The following is a 21,217-nucleotide window of genomic DNA, read 5'->3' on the forward strand; positions in this document are numbered from 1 at the left end:
CTATTATTACATTAACAAAACGACTAACGTCTGACATTTTTTTCAAGGCCAGAAAAGAAGCGGTTTCAGTCTACTTGTATCATGGCTTCCTCAGCCGCCTTGCCCGTTTCCTCGAACAGCGTCGTGACATCCAGGATGTGACACGGTAGATGTTCCAGATTATGCAGCAACGCCGGTCCCAGATGACGTGTGTGGGAATCGTCGTCACCGCACAACAAAATTCGCGGGCAATCTCTCGACTTGGACATGGCCTCGCCTGTACTGCGATCATGCACGGATTAGTAATTAATTAATTAATTAATTAATTAATTAATTAAATAATTTTTGTTCCCATTTGTCTTACGTTTGTCTTACTTACATGCTATCGGAAGTCAGCATTCCGACTGGACAAAGTATCTGTAAGCGCGATAGGATTTCTATTAGGTTCTCTTGTAACAATGGTTGAATCTTGGAAGATAAACACTTGATCGGGGCGACGATAACGCGGTGCGACGCGGGCACGATGTTCCTACACGCTTTCAAGAAATCTTCTTTCTCTACCTACATTTCTCTCGTTAATTATCCCGCTCGATGTGAATAATGTAAAATATATCGTAAAATATAATATTTAATAATAAAATAATCTCGTCTTAGATGTCTTACTTTAAGATGGCGTTCATTGATGTGATACTTAGACTTGGAATTATAGATCTGTGGATAATTCCTACGAACGGAACACATAACCGCTTCGGCACAAAGAGCTTGCAAATCACTGCCGCAAAATCCTAAAGTCTTCGACGCCAAATACGCCAAGAATTTTTGCGCTGGTTTCTGTTTCCAGCTTTTAATGTGCACCTATAATCATCGAACATTTTACGGAAAGTTAACGTGTTCGTTTTACGTTAATAAACCTTAAATAACGTTTATTTATTTTCTTTCTCCTGATCTTCTAACGAGTGAAAACGATTAACGACGAACCGAAAGTATCTCCTTTCTGGCACTGTAACAAGGCAAGGGAAAATATAGCTCTTTGTCAAATCTGCCAGGTCTTCTCAGAGCTGGATCTATCGCATCGATCCTATTAGTCGCGCCTATTACTATAATCTCGGAATTATTGTCTAGACCGTCCATCAGAGCCAGGAGAGTAGAGACCACACTGGTATGGACAAAGTCCTGTCGACTAGACCTCACAGGCGCGAGACCGTCAACCTCGTCGAAAAAAATAATACACGGCTTCGTCTGTCGTGCCTAAAGAAAAAGAACAGTCATTTCTTCAGAAACAAACAAGACTTATTCTTAAATAGATAGATAAAACTTTTCATGGAGATTTGACTTTACTACTAATTTGCTCACAAGTTTCTCAAGAATCAAGTCAAGAATAACTCGGATCTTAAATCTTCTACTTAAGTCTCTGAACTGGACGTCATATATAGAAATTTAAGAATAAGCGGGATTGATAGGAATTGTAAAGATTAAATTTCACCGACCAACGAGAATATCTTCTCGAGTTTTTTTTCACTCTCGCCGACCCATTTGCTGAGACAGTCGGAACCCTTGCGTGAGATAAAAGAGACTTTGCGCTCGGAATTGCTGCATTCCGTCGCCAATGCGCTGGCTACGAGAGTTTTTCCTGTTCCTAAAGGACGAAATATATAAGAGATTAATTAGCGGCGCTAATTAGCAGCAGATACTATACCTGGCGATACTATACCTGGAGGGCCATGGAACAGTAAACCACGTGGCGGTCTGAGATTGAATTTCACGTACACATCGCCGTACATCAGCGGAAACAGGACCATTTCCTTCACAATTCTGATATGTTTCTCCAGTCCTCCGACGCAAGAGAAATCTTTCGCCATGCCGGACATCCTTGTCTCTCGACAGACTAGAAATCCAGAAAGAATCGCCAATCTACCTCTATCCCTGTTCGCCTCCGTCAATCCGCGTATATAATCCCAATGCGCGAAATTTCAGTTACTGTCGTCGACGTCTTCTAATTTATTTCGCACATGCTGAGGTGAATCCTGTGATCGGTATCGTCACTGGAATTTTTACGCGAGCGAGTTATTCGGAATTATGGGAATCTACTGCTTAATTTCAACATTATTCCTGACGTGTTCGCCAGCCGACAGACGAGAAGTCGGGCGGATCGATTGTAGTATCGACACGAGTAGCGTTCGTATGTTTCGCGCTACGGAGATAAAAAAATTTATATATAAAAAGTTTATATATATATATATATATATATATATATATATATATATAACTGTTTTAAATAAAAAATGTATCAAACGGATTAAAAAAATATATGATGGGTGAGATAAAAAGGAACGGGGCGAAAAGGGTAAAGGAGAAGGAGGGGGAGGGGGAGAGAGAGCAAACGAATCCGCCAGCAGATATATTCGGTTATATTATGAAATTTTTATTTCGCTATAATATATGACAATAAAATGTATTACATGATAAAATAAATAAGGCAGTGAATGCATCTCGTCGCTTTTCGTCTGTATCTTTTACAACTTTGTCGTGTATGCGTCTAAATTCTTAAGGCTACCATCTACTCCGCGTATTCGTCGTCAATGGAAAAAAATTGCCAAACTTGATATGCTACAGCTCGAGTGCGTTAATACTTCGTTCCTTCGTAGAGAGTAGCTTAAGGGATGTTTTCAGGGGGGGGGGGAGAGAGAGAGAGAGAGAGAGAGAGAGACAGATGAACGTGTTTATTCGTATAGGAGTGGGTGCGGTATCTGTGGTTCATTCGTCCGTAATCGGCAGTGTTTGCGAGATAATTTCTCGACCCGATGATACAACGATGCGATGTCAAAAATGTACAGCACCAAGAATGTAAACGCGTTTCTTTCGGATTTTTTTTTTACTTCGAAAGCGGAATGTAAATCTTGTAGGTGTTAGAAGAAAAATCGCGGTACATCTGCGTAACTTTTTCGTATTTTCTTGAATACTTTCCGAGTACAGTTGCATTATTTATATGCGGGAAAACAGTTTTACTGGAGCATTATCTGTCGTTAATTTTTTTTGGCGGAAACGGGGTACTCGTACGATTCCCCATCGACTCGGAGCATCGTCGTCGCACGTGCAAGAAAATTGGTGGTGATTCGACTTGTTTCTCTTTATCTTCCTTTTCTAATCTTCTTTCTTTTCTGTTGAGAATCGAGAACATATACGTTACACGCGTAATAGCGAATGTTTCTACCTTTTTTCCTTCTAAACCTCAGTCTTTTCGATTCTACTCACTAGACAATTTCACAAGTAATACAACCGAATTCGACGAATGATCCAATCGCCGAATGGAGCGAATTCTTATACACTAATTACAAAAATTTCTTCATTATGAATGCATCACCTGATGTGAGAAATGGACGCGCTATTTAATAAAACTTATAGACTACCTTCTTATCGCGCGCCCGCGAACGAAAAATTCACATTTTAACAACAATGACAATATCCCTAATAAAGATATTACTCGTCGGATCACATGAGATTTATTGAGTTTTTCCTCTTTTTTTTTTTATTTCTTTATTTTTTTTTTTTTTTTTTTATTTACTATAGCTCCTATTCTCGATTGTACGGTTTGAATAGGAAAGGATGGATTGCGCCCTGTATGTACGTTTGCTTCCGATATATCGTTTAAACGATACGAACGTTTAACGATATATTATTAGTCACGGAAAAAATTTGCTTTTACAGGCTGCGTGACAGCTTAAGTGAAAACGAGTTTTCCCATACGACTTCGTCTGGTAACTAATCATTATCAATTACAGCAAGTCACAACCAATACATCTGGGAATCTGGGAAAGGCAATATCCTAAACATTCGTTAATATTTATACATGTACATACAACACAAAGTTTCCCAGAATCGTCACAGTTCTTCGCCAGTATGAAACATTTGATTCCCGAATAATGATAACGGCAGTTACTTTGAAATCAAGAAGTTATTAAGAGATTGAAAATAAGATAATCTCTTACCAGGGTTGGAAAGTAACGCATTACCGTTATAGCCAATTTTTTTGATAACGAACTGATAACGGCGTTATTTCTTTTTAAATAACTGTAACACATTTCACGGGTGCATTTATTCCAATAATAGTAACGAATTTAAGTTATTTTTATCGTTATCTTTTATATTTTGAATCTATTTATGACATATGTCAATATTCATAATCCGTTCTAATTTTAACATCATTTTAAATAATGTCTTAAGTTGCCAATTCCGTGATTGGTTTATGAGATCTTAATTATGTACTCGAGACAATTTTAAATATAAGAATCGATTATGAACACTAGCCATAATATTATCTTGTTTGTTTATTCAATGTCCAATCGATATTCATAATCCGTTGTTATATTTAAAAATAGTTTATCATAAATAAATTACAGAGCATAAGAATTGGCATAAGAACAGACTTTATAAATACTGGCCTTTAAAAATTTGTAAGTTTGTAAAATTTGTAAATTTGTAATATTTGTGTAAATATAGAATTGAGGATAGGAAAACAAATGTTTGACTATATGAGTTTGACTATATTGATGAATTTAATAAAAATAAGCTTCTTATTTGCATTTCGAACACTTTAAAATCTTTTAAATTTTTTAAATTTTTAAATCTTTTAAATCTTTTAAATTTTTTGTGATTTTGCGAATTTAAAATAAAAAGTTTTATTATTCTTTTTATCAAGAGATAAAGTTTAAAATATCAGTTAAAAATATCAGAAAAATAAATTTTTTATTTAATTTGATCCTGTATTAGTATTAAAATATAATGGAAAAGGTAATGAAAAAATCATTCCTTTTTTAAATAACAATAACGATAACGAATTACTTTTTAGAATCAGTAATTAATAACAGTAACTAATTATTTTTTTAAATTATTTTCTCAACTCTATCTTTTACATTATTGGAATACAGGTAGACAAGAAAATTGAAATGACTGAAAAAAAATAAATAGAAAATTGAATAGAAGAAAGTGCGATAGTTCTAGGATATTTTGTAGAGCGACGGCTAGATATTCAAAAGCTTGGAAGTCTCAACTTTTTATTTCGTTATCGCTTCAATATTTATTAACTTAATATTACTTTTTTTCTGAAAAAAGTTTTAATCAAATTGAGTTGTCTTTTCCTTTATACCAATTCTTTGAATAAGCTAGATATTTAACGTGTATTAATTGTTGCGACTCATTTCTTTCGATATCCAATGCGCGAACGATTAATTTTGCAATTAGAATCATTCATCTCTCAGAGTCTTTAGAACTGATCTAAACATGACTAACTAGCCGCCACTGTATCATATATACCTGTGTGTGTGTGTGTGTGTGTGCGCGCGCGCGCGCGCGTGTACACACACACACACACACACACACACACACACAATACATACATACATATACTTTTTTTTATCGAGGTATTTCATATTTATAATAATGTACGTGTTGTGTGTGTGTGTGTGTGTGTGTGTGTGTGTGTGTGTGAGCACGCGCGCGCGTATATGCGTGTATTAAGTGCCCTGTTTCCATCTTCAACGAGTTAAGCTTTATACTTTTTACAACTTTGGTCTATTAAATTGCAGATTATTAGTCACGAATATATATTAAAATATTTTATATGAAATGAATTGCATAGATAAGAATGAATCAAAAGTTGTCATCGCAAGAAAAAAGCCATTTAACTAGAACAAATAATATAAATCATTCGATTGTTTTTATATAATAATATTGTTACATCGATTATGATTATCTCATGTTTCTTTAACCCTTAACCGAGCGCGCCGCGGCACTGAGTGCCGCAAAATTCGTTTTTCTGAAAAATCATTGATAATGCAGGTCTTTTCTATAAGAAAATAGACACAAAATTTTAATATTACATTTTATTATAAATATATTTTACTTGTTTTTGTGACGATCATCCAATTATTTATTCAATTATTAACAATAAATTTGTGATGCAGCACTCAGTGCCGTCCACTAACATTCGGTCACGAGGCGCGCCCGGTTAAGAGTTAAACATGGTAACTTTGAATAATCTTCATGATTTTTAATGAAAATTAAAGAATCCTTTTATACGGATTTTCTCTTGGGACAATAAGCTCTTAGATCTATACGTATATTTTTATACGTTCATACGTATCTTCTTATACTGATAATGACAATTTGAATTGATACATTCTGTAGCGTAAGATATATTGATAGACGAAGAGAAAATCACAATCTTATGTATAACAAATATAAGGAAATACACATTTTGTATTTCGGCTTTCCCTATGTGTAATTCTTATTTAAGACGGATACTTGGAATCGTTCCTCATCAGCAATGTATTAAAATGTTATAAATATTTAAAGTGATGATAATCCAAAGATTGACAACAATCTGCCATGTTAATGCACATTCAACAAATTTAGCTGGACAAACAATTAAGTATACAATGTATCAATTCCCACAATTCCATTTTTTCTATATGTATAACCAATATAATTTAAAAAAATTGAGAGAAAAATAATTTTTGCAAAATGTCTATATATGTGTATGTGTACACACGCACGCACGCACGCACGCACGCACGCACGCACGCACGCACGCACGCACGCACGCACGCACGCACACGCACACGCACACACACACGCACACACACACGCGCGCGCACACACACACACACACACACACACACACACACACACACACACACACACACTTTATGTTACATATATATATATATATATACATATATCTATATATATAGTATATGTATATATATTATTGATTAAATTAAAATTGAATCTTCTTGTTTCACACGCAGGCAGGCACGCAGGCACGCACACATTTATCTAATAAAATAAAAGTTTTTAATTTAACCTTCCATATCTAAAATCTTTCGCTAAAGATGTTCACAAATAAAAATTAACAATTATCTTAAAAAAAATATGCAAAAAAGCTAGCAATTTATTGTTACTGCCTGATTTGTTTCATCACTTTTATACAATCATTGTGATAAAAATGTGAAAACCTTAAATGTGAAAGTGTAATTTTTAAATGTAATAATAATAAGAAAAATAATATTCCTTATTCATTTCATTATAATGTCAATGATAATGAGAATAAATAAACAAATTTGCACATTTTATTTATTAAAAGATAAATCAAATTAAATTTGTAATATACATACACGCATACATGCATACACGCACGCACGCACGCACGCACGCACGCACGCACGCACGCACGCACGCACGCACGCACGCACGCACGCACGCACGCACGCACGCACGCACGCACGCACGCACGCACGCACGCACGCACGCACGCACGCACGCACGCACGCACGCACGCACGCACGCACGCACGCACGCACGCACGCACGCACACACACACACACACACACACACACACACAATAATAGCAATAAAAGACGCCAATATAAAACTCGGTTTTTGTTATTACTCCAGCTATATGATTGAGAATCCTGACATCATCTTATCTTATTTTTCATATGAAATATCAATAATCACATGATTGGACATTTACAGCATTTTTAGAATATGTACAAAATCCAATCGAATTATATACCTGGAACTCAATATTTAATTTAAAACTAATTGCCTGTTATCTTACACAACAAATGCGATTGCTTTGCAGATATACGTTATTATTTATCTAAAGACTCTGGCAGTATAACAACTAAGAAATATAGCATTCCAAAGTTTCGATATAACAATGATAACACTCGGTTCAGTATAAATATACAAAAAAAGCCTCCTGATGTGTGGCTGAGGTGTCATAATAAACGTATATTCATCTTGTCAGCAATATGCATTTTCTTCCATATAATCTCATTACCTGTGTGTTGTACTTTACTGACGCTGTGACTTGTACTCTGTAAACTTTTCCACCTCCTTGAGCAAGTCCTGTAAATAAATAATTTTATTATATTTTCATTTTCTGTACTTTTTCTAATTTTTATAATTACATCGACAAACTGTTAAAGATCAACAATTTGAAATTTTTTTTCATGTGACTGTTAAAATTCAAACAATTTTACTAAAAATTACATTTTTATAGTTATTATTTCCACACTTATTCATCTATAGAAATGATAATTACGCACGTATGTAAAATATAGCGTATGCGTGTTCATGAAATATTCGCATGATAAAAAATTATGAATTTAATCATGCATTATTTATATATTTATGTAAAAATAAAAACTAACATCAATATTTATTAAAATATCAATTAAATAAAAATTTATATTATTTATATAATCAATAATATCGATAATCTTCAATTATTTTCGAACCCCCAAAGTATCTTTAATAGTAACGAAAATTTGTCCAAGATAAATAGTTTTTAATAGTATCCTGTCGATAATAGTTAGTGCATTTACCTTTGGCAGTGATTTTCTATCGTATTTCTGAGCATATTTCCCAACGCATCTGCTTAACTGCACATAGATGTCGCACAATACCTCGACAGGAAACTCCTTCGTTACATCAACGGTAAAATGCCACGCATTTTCGAGTTCGAGTTTATCAATTATTACTTTCTCATTTTCTTCGATCTTATCTCGACTAGTATCGCTCTCGATAGCAAATGACAATTCGTCTATACTTTCGCGTCGGGATGATGAACTCGAGTCGGCATTTCCCGATGGTTTATCTTCCTCCACGAAACATATCTCCATTTGATCAAGGTTATCTATTCGTTGATCCGTAATAGTGCAGTTTTGACTCCCCTTTGAATTTTCGTTCTGCGAATCATTCTCCGAATCGGTATTGTCAAACAATCCCATATGTCCATTCAAAACGCTGTTCGCCTCAGTTTCGAATTCTTGGAATTTTTCTAAATCAATACTAGTAGTAGTCTCATTGCTTAATGATTTATTTGCGACCGCTTCGGTAACGTTCTCATCGAAAGCGATCTTCCTCTTCTTATGTACTTTCTTTACGTAACCGCGCGCCCAGGCAGGTATTTTACGCTTCCTCGAACTACCGAATTTCTTTCCGTTCACGACGAGAGAATGACTAGAATTTACAGACTCCTTCTTTTCCGCTCGCTCGTTCGTCGTCGTAGTAGTTTCCGATTTGGAATTTTTGTTCTCCTCATTATCACAATTATTTTCTAAAATTCGGCGAGTCTTCGAAATTTCGCGACACTTGTCCTCGAAATCGGAGTCCAATTCGGCTTTTATTAAAGCGTAAGCATTATCGCGCAAAGAACACGCTCGATGTCTTATCAATTTGTCCGCGGGATCCCTGTGGAAAGAGAATAAAAGCTTATTAATAGCACAATATAAAATTCGTATTTTGACATTCCATTGATAGAAAGCGTAACAACTAATGGGAGTGGTCTTCAATGATGCATGATAAATTAGTCGTAATGGTGTGTCTAGCAAAACATCAACGATTATGGTGCGTTCTAAATTGAAAACCACTATTATCTACGGAGCGATAACAGCATTACGGATAAACAGCAAAAAGCTCAACTACCTCTTTAATATTCCGAGGGAGGGCCTATCACGTAAGCTGACATGAAAACACACAATATGAATGTCAGTATAGAAAAAAGACAGTATCTAGAAAAGAATCTTAAGTTATAGCACAATATCGATAACCTTCTGTAACGAAGATATTTTCGCACGAGACTCGTATGACTGTTTTCCTCGACCGACTCAAGAAATCTCAGAAAGATCGTTTCGCGATTCAGTTACTGACCTGTCTGGGTTATATTCTAGGGCATTTCTGCATATGAGATCGATGTCGTCAAGAAATTCGCGAGCACATAGGTAGCAATTCATGTCGATTTTGGTCATCATCGTCTCCAGATCCATAGGTTGCTTTATTATCAGATTGTAATCCGGTACTTCCTCCGTGTCCACCGGCTTTGTAAACATAAAGAATCTGAAACATAATATTTCATCGAATTTGCGCGATGTTGTAAAAAAAAATCTGAAATTGATAACGAGGCTCACTGTCGATTTCTCGCTAATTTAGCGCATATTTCTCTTAAGAAAATTCGTAGTTCTCTTAGAGACACTTCGTCCTTCTCATACATGATCTGTTTTTCCTCTTCCGTTAATTTTTTTGGCAATGGATTCGGTGCTAATGGCAGTGTTTCTAAAACTTCTACTTTGTTGCTTTTGACCGGTGGTTGTCTTAGACTCTGGACCATAAAAATGGGTCGGAAAAATTTTCTTCTTTGTTCGGTGGTAGGAGTCTTCATGGAATATGCTTCCCCGCGCAATTCACTAAACAAACTTTTCAATTGATCGGGGAGATCTTGGTATGTCGCGTCGCTCGTTGCAAGAATTAAAATTGGCAATGAAGGATCAAGTGCTGCGATGCGACACAAAAAAACAGCTTTTACCGTTTCTGGCACGAGAGGCCACCATTGATTGATCGATCGAATATATATTACGGACGGTACGTTCCTAGTAGCTTCATTAAACACCTACAATATTTAACAACTATCAATTTATGGATTTACGATATTCAATTATAAGAATTTATATAAAACATTTTTTCCTATAACGGTATAACGTTAAATCTCACATAATTTAAAAGAACTACAAACAAGATGATACATTTTTTGTCAATATCACACATTTGCAATTTAAAGAGTTTCGAAATTTTTAAATATGCAAATTTAAAAACTTGATATGTAACCTGAACACAAGTTTCTTCCGGTGATCGAGCACTTTCCGCAAATAACGTGCTTACATCTAAAATCTGAACTGGTAAATGTTCCATACAATATAGTAACGCTTGAGCTAAATGAGGTCCCTGACCCTCGGACAGACTACCGCCCGAAATCAATAATCTTGGGCGATGGATACCTTTCGCACTTTTCATTCTATAAAACAAAAAGAAATTTCAATATGTAAATAAAAATTTCGTAAAAATGTATTTTTATCGATAGTTTTATCATTATTAAAATGTTACGTATATATAAAAAAAAAAAAATAATTACTTTGCCATTGTGGGATTTACAGCTTGAGGAAATATTCCTTTTACCAAATTAAGTAATTCTTCTAATGGAGGCGCTAATAGTGGTTCCATAAAAGGTTGCAATTTTCTACCCGCGCATGGAGCTACTCTATGCGACGACGGAACAAGCATAGAACTTGCTTGTATAAAGTCACGTTTCTTTACCTGTTAATTCAGATAATTAATAATATTACGAATTTTAAAATACAATAATTCCGATAATACAACGATCTTTATTTCTATTGCAAAATGTACTTCGACTCTCTCCGGGTCTAGCAATAATCTGTCGTTCGTCATATAAATTTGCGGATAAGTTCTCCTTAATCCTTGCAGTACTGCTTCGGTACATAAGGCTCTCAAGTCCGAGCCGCAATAACCAGTCGCCTTCTCCGCTAGTATCTCCAGTAATTGATCGGATGGCGGATTTTTCCACTTGTTAACGTGAATCTTCAGAATTTCTAATCTCTCCTTCATGGCCGGTAAGGGGAAAAAAAGTTCCCGGTCGAAACGACCGGGTCTTCGTAGAGCAGGATCGATTGCATCAATTCTGTTTGTCGCGCCAATAACTATAACCTTTTGCAAATAAAAAAATAAGAAAGTTAGAAAATTCAACCGGAAATATTTGACAGTATAGCATAACTGAAGCATAACTTCTCGAGCTCAATGCTAAATCTGTCTCTTGTCAAGTAAAATATCAGGATCATACCAGGATCAAATCCCACCGACATTCCGCATGAATAATATTTGTATCAATACGAATTTCAAATGGGAAAATATTTTACATGGCTCAGAGATCGTGGCTTTGCGGTATACCGAGATATAATAATAAAATATTAAAATAAGATTTCTCTTACTTGTCCTCTGTCACTGAGACCATCCATAAGTGCCAAGAGTGTAGATACGATACTAGCATGTATCTGATCTTGTTTGGTACTTCGGACAGGAGCCAAACCGTCTATTTCATCAAAAAATATTATGGACGGTTTCATCTGTTGAGCTTGTTCAAACAGTAATCTCAGTTGTCGTTCAGACTCTCCGACCCATTTCGACAAACAGTCGGCTCCTTTCCTCATGAAAAAGGACATTTTCTTGTTGCCTTGGCTACACTCGTTTGCTAAGGCTCTCGCTATTAGCGTCTTGCCAGTCCCTGAAATAAATTTTCAAGTTGTATAACACCAATAAATCCAAATATGTTTTAATTTTACTATTCCATTGTAAAGTGATCAATTCTGTACCTGGCGGACCATGGAATAAAACACCCTTTGGTGGAGTAACGTCGTATCTCTCAAAAACATCTGGATACATCATAGGAAAGATGACCATCTCCTTAAGACAGTGAATATGAGTTTCCAGACCGCCGACGTCGTTAAATCTAATGTTCGTGTCTAAAGTGATGGGATTTATGTCAGCTTTTCGATCCGGTGGACCACCTTGCGGTATGGCCGATTGTCTATTAAATATTTAATACACGTAGTACACGTTAGTAAAGATATTATTCGACGAACACACTATTGTGATATATACACAAGTACCTTGCTTTTTTGCCCTTTTTTTTATCATAACGTTGCGGCTCGGAATCACTAGAATCGGCGGAACTCGTGCTCTTACTCCTATGCTTTCTTCTTCTCATCGAATTGCTGAGAACGCTTCTAAGAGCTCTAATGGAACGCCTAACTGGCTCTACATTAGCTTGAAATCTATCTACAGTAGGTTTTTTCTGACGTAAACTATACTTTCTAGGCCCGGGAGAATCCGAAGATTCACTTAGATCACTATCCACCACTGTACATGTAAATAAATGCATAACGTTATGTTTTAAGAAAAAGAAATGCCTCGCACCGACAAAATTAAACTCTTTTCTTACCTCTTGGCAATTGCCGTTGAGCCGTGCGCCTCGTTCTCTTAATGCGTGTGTACATATCTTCATATCCCTAGCAAAAATAAATAAATATGTCAAATTTACACAGTTTACACAGATTTTTGAAGAAACAAGTTACAAAAATTTCCTTACGTCTTCATTTTCAGAATTGTCATTATTATCCCGTTTTTCGCTTTCACGCGAGCTATCGTCATCCGCTTCCTCCTGCTCTACTTTTGGCTTCTCGCTTTTTTCGATTATACTTCCACATAATCTAGTTACAGGACCTTCTCTGAATCTGCTCGGACTATCGGATTTTCTTGTTCTAAGGAAACATTTTAATTTTAATTACATTAAATTTCATTAGGCACGTCGATAAATGATTTTGATTAAAGTACATGCCTAGTATCCTTTTCCTCGTTCGCTGATCTCGCTTGTTCACCAATATTCTTTTCCGGTTCGGTCCTTTCTTTGAGCTCGCGATCGGATCTACCTCGAAGTTCTCTACTATTTTGTCGATCATGTTCCGTTCTGTCTCTAACGTGTCTCGTCGGATTTTTATTAGGCGGATGATTTTCGCGAGATCTCAAAGGCATACGATCCCGGACATCACGTTTTCTACCAGGAACGTCATCTACCATCTCTTTGTCCGAAGAAGAAGGATGTTGTTGGAACATAGGGTATCCTTTTAAAGTTTGCGTTCCTATTAATTTCGATAAACATTTGAAACAGTTGCAATTATCAAAAAAATGAAGCAAAATATTTCAAAATAATAATATATGTTACGTAAATTTTTTATCATCTAGATGCACAGGATATAAATAAAGTAAAAAATAAAAGTAGATATTTCACTTTAAATTTAAGTGATATTTATATATTAAACGTAATTGATTCGTTCGATACCTAGGATCCAGCTTGTATTAAGATTGTCATAAGTCTGCATTCTATTACGAGTACTACGACGTACACTCAGATTGTTTCTAGTTATGTGTGAATTAGAGCCAGAATGTGACCTCAGTTTGCGTAAACTCTTGGGTCGTCTAACATTCGACTCCAAGCTGTGATTGCGAGGAGCAAAGATTTCTTCCTCAGTATCCATTGAATCCAATGCAGCGTCATCATCTGACATTATCTACAAAATAATTTCTTTGTATAATTCCAGATGCACTTTCATTTATATGGAACATGAGTGTATACACATACAGAAAACTACACACACACACACACACACACACACACACACACACACAGAGAGAGAGAGAGAGAGAGAGAGAAAACAATAAATACATATACACAAAACGTTTTAATGGGAACTCAAAATGATAAAGAATATTTTCAATTTTTATCTTACAAGTTACTCTCGAGTATGATTTTTTTAAAGAGAATATCTCATTAAAATAGTTAACAAATATAAAAATCAAACAATGCAAGAATTATTAACGTATTTCTGAATGAAATTTAATACAATCAAATTACATCGATACTTCCCAAGAAGGAAGAAAATAGAGAAATCCTTCTAGCAATAAACAATCAAACGCAACACCGTGTATATAATTCCTTTTGCTCTATTCTTTCTCTCTCTTTCTCACTCTGTTTATCCCTTTCTTTCTCTGTCGTGATTTTTATACATTTCTGGCGATTTTATTTATGGGCGCGGTGGGTGGGCAATTACCTTCATCTGGTCAATTCTTGTTGTCGATATACGACGAGAGCGTTAAGATTATGAATATCTGTCATATATATGCGTTGGATAGCGGAGAATTGCATTCACGACCGCGCGAGGGATTGTCTTTCGGGAAAGTGCGAGAATGCTGGCCGAATCGTCGTCTCTGTGGTATCAAGTTACGCTCGCGCAAACTCGCCGTCTCGTCTGGCGTCGAGTAGAGCGACGCGAATGACGTTAGCGTGCGCCGAATGATGTTGTTAGAGGATCGAGACGACGGGATTTCGCGTTGATTCCAATTGCAAAATCCGTATATCTATACCGTACACACGCGCGCTCACGCACGCACACATGCATACACGCAACTCACTCCGGCGCGCGTGCGCACCGCACTCACACTACGCGCTCGTATAGAAAGCTCGCGACACGTATGTACACAACCTCCTCACTCTCGGATGCGTAACCGCATGAATGCAGATCCTGTGTGCGAGGCGTCTATGGCGCCTACGACCTATTCTACAATGCTTTCCATTTAGTGACACAAGTCGACATAAGTATCGTTCTATCTTTCATGGCTTTTAATGATTAACAAGGATAAAATGATACTTGTTTCACTACATGGAAAGCACCCAATGCGTCGTGTTCGGTGTCATGAACCGTGGGTCATAAAAATGAGCCAATCACAATCAAGTATTCTCCCCACATTCGACCTCACTGTGACTGGTCAATTTTTGTGGCTTGCGACACACGACGCATTGTAGAACGCGAGCTACGATTGATCACAATCACTCACAGTGGCCGGTGCCTAGAAGTTTTCCTCTGTTCAAACATTATGAGTGGCTGGTGATTAATTGCAACATGGCCAAACGGGTCCCATCCTTGTAGAACAGGCTACGTATGAAGTTATAGAGTTTTTCATTGGCGGAACTAAGGCTGGCGTCTCATGGCGCGGAAATGTACGGCGGATCGGAATGCGCGAACCAATCACAGCGAAAAAACGAAAAGAATGGACGAATTTTCTTTTGATTCTTCCGTTATGATTGATTCACACATTCCGTTTCGCTGTGGATTTTTGCCTTTGAGTATATAGACATAGAGGAGGAATTGCCTATATAATATAATTATATTATATAGGCAATTCCTCCTCTATGTCTATATACTCAAATAATATAATTTCCTATATTCTATAATTTCCTATAAGCCGAAAGTGTGTTCAAAGTATGTGCGAGAGAGAAAGATATACGAGTGATACTCGTCGTCTCTATGCATGCAAAATCATAGCAGCAATAGCTTATTCATTGAAATTGATGAGAAACAATTATCTGCTAATATATTTGACCATAATTATTTATTAACGTTAACAGTACTCAGTCCATATGTCGTACGACGTATTTAAATATATCAGTGGATTTGTTGTAAGAAAGTTATTAGGACATATTTGTCACATTTGTACAACTTTTGTCACTGCAAGATTGACTGATTCAATCTTTTGATTATTGTCAAAAACAAAGATAATTTAATTTTTTCTTCGGATAATGTCATAAAAATAACACAATGCTCTGAAATAGTTATTCGATCAAATTATAATATAATTCACATTAGAAAAAATATTAAAACAATTGTGAAAGTATTTAACGATGTTTGTCATTCAGTGTTTAACGACAGTGCAATGACAGAACATTTTGCAGCAAGATGTGTTTGACAATCATAAAACGCAACTTATTAAAAGCATAATTGTAATTTACGTTAATTTGCGTTTATTCCATGAGGCTAAATGCGCTACCGATTCAATACACAAAGATTATATTAGACGTAAGTCAACAAAATTGATTCATTTTAAACATCAATAAAAATTATTTTCTTATGTTATATATATATATATATATATATTAATATTTATTTAACATTTCATTATTACATTCCTATATAATATCATTCCTATATAATATCATCAACCAGTTTTTGACAGTTCTTTTCACCTATTGTTCTTCACATTACATTATATATTGCTTGCTTATAGTATCCGTCAATTTCGACGCATGCGCAGAAAGGACGAGTATCACTCGTACATCTTTCTCTCTCGCACATACTTTGAACACACTTTCGGTGCCAATATTCCTCCTCCATGTCTATATACTCAAAGATTTTAGCACCATGAGACCAGCCTATAGTCTTTTCCACGATGCTAGAAATCGATCCGAGATATCGGATGAGAAGAGAATTGACCGATTGCTTTTTAATAATTTGGCTAATTAATTAACGCAATTAATCAATTCTCTTTCCATCTGAGATCTCGGACCAATTTTTTTTAGTATCGTGGCTATCAAAGGACTATCAAGAGCAACATAACTGCTATGCAAGTGTCAGTTCACAATGGGTGATTTAAGCTGTAAGAAATAAGAAATTGATTCAATCATAATCGAAAAATATTAAGACAATTGTAAAACATAAAAGAGAATAGTCGACTAGATTGGTCAATTTTATACGACTTAAAGATTAAATACCTGTTGTGGATTGAGACTAAGGAAAATTTTACATTTTTATTTTTGAGAGAGTTACATGATCCCGCGAAATCGTACATGATTGTAAGTTCACGTGAAACTTTTCACTTTTCACGTTTCCGTTTTAGGGGAAAAGTAACATGATTGACGCCCTGGTCTACAATAGATGATTTAAGCCTTAAACCATAAGAAATGGACGAATCATAGTCGAAGAACAGGAGAATAATCGACTATGATTGGTCAATTTCTTATTTCCGTTTAAAGCTAAATTACCGGAACCGGGACTAACTATCACTGTTCATGGAATTTGCTAGGGCTATTTTGGCTCCATGAACGAAGTTGGTAGCATTAGTGTTGATAGTACGGTAGCAAGCTGCCCGAACGCACCCTTAGTTACATATTCTATACTTTGATTTTCTCTTCTTTTGTTGTATTCGAGGTGTGAATATGAATTTGTATCTTTTAAAGAGAGATAATGTAAGAAAGTACAATTAAAATATAATTAAAATGAATTAAACTACTATGAAATGGTAAAAAAAGTGTCATTACTAAAAAGATTATTATTATTGTTTAATATTAACAGAGTGTACATGAGAGAGGAAGAAAGAAAGAAAGAGAGAGAGAGAGAGAGAGAGAGAAAAGACACGATAATTCTTTCGGAATAGAAAGAAATATATATTTATAAAAGATATCTGTAATTAAAATTATCATTAATGAGAATTATAAACAAAGTGGCGATTGTCGACGTTTATCATTAATTAGAGCTGACAATATGATTTCTAAAATATGGCAATTGACAACTAGGTACATAATACGAAATATATATACATAATTTTACAAATAGCATAACGTAGTTTAAATAAATATTTAATATATAACGAATATTATACAACATGTTATAAACATATCTTGATCGTTCATTTTTGGTTTTTTAATTAGGTTACGTCTTGTGGCTATATTGTTATGTAATCTCATGACTGTTTATCATGTTTAAAGATGTAACACTAATATATAATAGGTAAGTGTTAGTAAAATAAAATAATTTAGGAAATATATTTTATATCAAAATGTGCTGGAATAAGATATAAAATGTTTTTAAAATTATTATTTTTTCGTTAATATCATATTACTCTTGTATGCATAGTGAAAAGAAAAATCAATTCATGTAAAAAATTTTAAGGGATTTAAAAAAAAAACATGGATGATATTTAAAAAAATGGAAATGATAATCTTGAAAAAAATTACCACAAATATTCTTTTTTTTTAAATTGAATAATTTGTTTTTTTTGATAATATTCAAATATATACTGAAAATATCTAAATATTTCAAGTATTTCACTCTATATCGAGATACAATATTCCGTTTAAAGAAATAATTCTGATATTTTACAAACATTTTATAATTTTGTTTTATACTTTTATTTTTTCTATTTATTTCTTTATTATCTTTTTAAGTAACACTAGATATTTTTATTTATGCTTGAGTATTGAGATGATAAAAGAATTTGAAAAAACAACTTTTAATATTAATTTCTGATAATTGAATTTAATCTTTAATAGTAAAATTTTTGAGAAAAGTTTGGAATAAAAAGTTATTCTTTTTTACTTTTTATATAATTATTTTTTATTTATCTACAATAGATTTTATCATGAAGGTAAAAATAATTATTTTGTACTGACATATTATTATCCGCGATATCATTATCTGCCATAGAATTAATTAATTTTATTTTGTTTATTCTTTTTTATATAAAGATTTTATTAAAATCTTAGGTTTATCTTTATAATTTTAATTATTATGAAATTTTTATTTAATAATAAATACAAATAATAATCACATTTGTATAAGAACATTATTGTAATCTTAATATTATTTAGTTTAATTAGTTTGCTGTTTTTTTTTATATTTAATTATTTTTAATTATTCCTGTCTTATTATTTGCATGTTACATATGTATTACATATTTATTTTCAATATTATTTTTGTTTCAGATATGTCACAACATATAGAATTGCAACATTTAGTCGAAGCTGATATGGAGAGTAACACAACAAATCATAAAAAAAAGTTTTCTATTCAGTTGCGTAAATCTTGTCCTTATATGGGTCTAGTATTAGCTACACTTTCATCACTGTTTTTTTCATTATGTAGCGTTATCGTTAAAAGCTTGGTAGAGATAAATCCTGCGGAAATGGCAATTTTTAGATTTTTGGGAGTATTATTACCAGCTATACCAATTGTAATTTATAAAGGTGAACATCCTTTCCCAAAAGGACGTAGACTAATACTTATTCTAAGGAGTTTCATCGGTACAACAGGACTTATGTTAAGTTTTTATGCATTTAGGCATATGCCATTGGCCGATGCCTCAGTTATCGTATTTTCCGTTCCCGTATTCGTAGCAATCTTCGCACGGATATTTTTGAAAGAACCTTGCGGGCTATTCAACATCGTTACTGTATGTCTGACATTGATCGGTGTGATATTGATAACACGACCGCCATTAATTTTTGGTCATGCCATAAAATCTTTGTCAGATGGTCACGTTAAACCAGAGCACGCAGATTTATGGGGTGCTATGGCAGCTTTCTCAGCTACTTTATTCGGTGCAAACGCATACGTTTTATTACGCGCATTAAAAGGTCTTCATTTCTCCGTTATAATGACAAATTTTGGCTCATTCGCCTTAATACAAACTACACTTATATCATGGACAATCGGTACATTATGTATGCCACGTTGCGGTACAGATAGACTTTTGGTCGTGGCACTGGCATTATTTAGTTTCGCAGGTCAAATCTTATTAACCGTAGCTCTTCAGATAGAACAAGCTGGTCCAGTGGCCATAGCAAGATCCACAGATATCGTTTTCGCTTTTTTTTGGCAAGTATTATTTTTTAACGAAATACCAAATCGATATTCCGTAGGTGGTGCTATATTAGTCACAAGCTCAGTTTTATTAACAGGATTAAGAAAATGGGCTCTCTCATTACCAGAGACATCAAATATAAAAAGGTCTCTTGGAATTTTAATAATATAAATAACGATATGTTTCTTATTCATCAGAGATAAAATAAAAAAAAAAATGCTAATTATAAAGTCGATAGTAAAATAGAAAATTTAGCAAGTAATTACATGTAAAAAACCTTTCCGAATGAATAGAATAAATTTAAATATCTGTTTCAAAATTGAGAAATTTATATACAGTATGATTTAGAGAAGGAGTGTTACAATTAAGTAGGAAATTGTTCAATATATAAAAGTAAGTCAGAAATACAGAGTAAACTTTTTTTTTATAATTCTTTTTTTCTTTTTTTTTGACATAATTAAATATTGGAAATTGGAAAACTGTTTTTAGTCAAAAGAAAAAAAATCAAATATTTAAATGCGAAGTTTAAAATATGTTACCAGTGTATAGCAATGTATACTTATTTAATTTGTGGAATAATTTATATACAAACGATGTTTGTATTGCAATAGTTTTAATAATTTATTAATAAATGTAATAATTTAAATTGCTGAAATAGAAATTAGTATACACAATAATATTAATATATGTGTAATGAAAGCTATTAAGTCGAGAGTCGAATGGATGCATATGTTCTTAAGAAATATCAAAATTCAATTTTTTAGAAATGAAGCATTATCTGAGAAAACTTTGTTTCTATATTTTTAACTTATTTTTGTTAAATAATTTGTTCAATTTTATCATCTGTTCTGGTTCATTTTGTATAGACAATATTGTATTAAACTTCTAGTTTACTTTATTAATGGTAGATTTCTATGATTAAAGGTAAAAATCCAAATGTGAAGACTTTTGTACAATCAAAATTGTTTTTAAATTGAAAGAATTATAGGAACGAAAAGTGTTAATAGTAGCTTGAATTTGTATAATACATTCTCCTACACAATATTAAAAAAAAAAAAATTCGATGTTTTAATATGTCTTGATGTGACGTTACTTTTCACAAATATTTTTTTAGATTTAGTGATCGAAATTTGAAAAAGATGGAATTATATTGAGAATTTTAGAAAACTATTCACGGAGGAATTTATTGGAATTATAAAATTTATTTGTTCTTTATTTTAATATTAATTATGTTTTATATATATATATATATATATAAAAACAGATATTTAACATTCTTATGGGCTCTTCTCTGTTACCGATTATTTTTGATATTGTAACGTAGGATTTAAAGGAAAAGGTTTTAAATTCAATTAAT

At 33.8% G+C, this 21,217-nt stretch overlaps 3 protein-coding genes across 7 annotated transcripts; 1 reads left to right on the forward strand and 2 right to left on the reverse strand.

The window, feature by feature from the left end:
• Positions 1 to 65: 65 nt before the first annotated feature.
• LOC105423486 (ATPase family AAA domain-containing protein 2-like) lies at positions 66 to 7,882 on the reverse strand. Of its 4 annotated transcripts, none has more exons than XM_011633241.3 (7): positions 7,823 to 7,882; positions 1,691 to 1,864; positions 1,467 to 1,615; positions 958 to 1,227; positions 643 to 834; positions 359 to 396; positions 66 to 261 (listed from the first exon to the last, which is right to left on the reverse strand). In XM_011633241.3, the coding sequence occupies exons 2-7, from the start codon at positions 1,845 to 1,847 to the stop codon at positions 66 to 68; spliced, it is 1,002 nt and encodes a 333-aa protein (XP_011631543.2). In that variant the 5' UTR covers positions 1,848 to 1,864; positions 7,823 to 7,882. The 4 variants fall into 4 exon arrangements, with proteins under 4 accessions (XP_011631543.2, XP_088926583.1, XP_088926585.1 ...); XM_089070457.1 differs by having other exon boundaries at positions 359 to 540; XM_089070459.1 differs by having other exon boundaries at positions 119 to 256.
• LOC105423487 (ATPase family AAA domain-containing protein 2) lies at positions 2,381 to 15,128 on the reverse strand. 2 transcript variants are annotated; one of them, XM_011633242.3, is made up of 16 exons: positions 14,499 to 15,128; positions 13,730 to 13,958; positions 13,229 to 13,529; positions 12,980 to 13,151; positions 12,833 to 12,899; positions 12,501 to 12,750; positions 12,204 to 12,418; positions 11,823 to 12,115; positions 11,224 to 11,541; positions 10,952 to 11,133; positions 10,648 to 10,834; positions 9,954 to 10,432; positions 9,697 to 9,882; positions 9,472 to 9,507; positions 8,370 to 9,237; positions 2,381 to 7,890 (listed from the first exon to the last, which is right to left on the reverse strand). In XM_011633242.3, exons 1-16 carry the CDS (start codon positions 14,502 to 14,504, stop codon positions 7,837 to 7,839), a joined length of 3,843 nt encoding a protein of 1,280 aa, XP_011631544.2. In that variant the 5' UTR covers positions 14,505 to 15,128; the 3' UTR covers positions 2,381 to 7,836. The 2 variants fall into 2 exon arrangements, with proteins under 2 accessions (XP_011631544.2, XP_011631547.2); XM_011633245.3 differs by lacking the exon at positions 9,472 to 9,507.
• A 2,200-nt stretch (positions 15,129 to 17,328) lies between these two features.
• On the forward strand, positions 17,329 to 20,869 carry LOC105423484 (solute carrier family 35 member G1). The gene is made up of 4 exons (XM_089085557.1): positions 17,329 to 17,467; positions 17,574 to 17,794; positions 17,930 to 18,008; positions 18,983 to 20,869. The coding sequence occupies exon 4, from the start codon at positions 18,985 to 18,987 to the stop codon at positions 20,029 to 20,031; it is 1,047 nt and encodes a 348-aa protein (XP_088941683.1). The 5' UTR covers positions 17,329 to 17,467; positions 17,574 to 17,794; positions 17,930 to 18,008; positions 18,983 to 18,984; the 3' UTR covers positions 20,032 to 20,869.
• Positions 20,870 to 21,217: the final 348 nt, after the last annotated feature.

Source organism: Pogonomyrmex barbatus, unplaced genomic scaffold, assembly GCF_055798465.1.
Source record: "Pogonomyrmex barbatus isolate J1 unplaced genomic scaffold, ASM5579846v1 scaffold10, whole genome shotgun sequence".
Taxonomy (NCBI): domain Eukaryota; kingdom Metazoa; phylum Arthropoda; class Insecta; order Hymenoptera; family Formicidae; genus Pogonomyrmex; species Pogonomyrmex barbatus.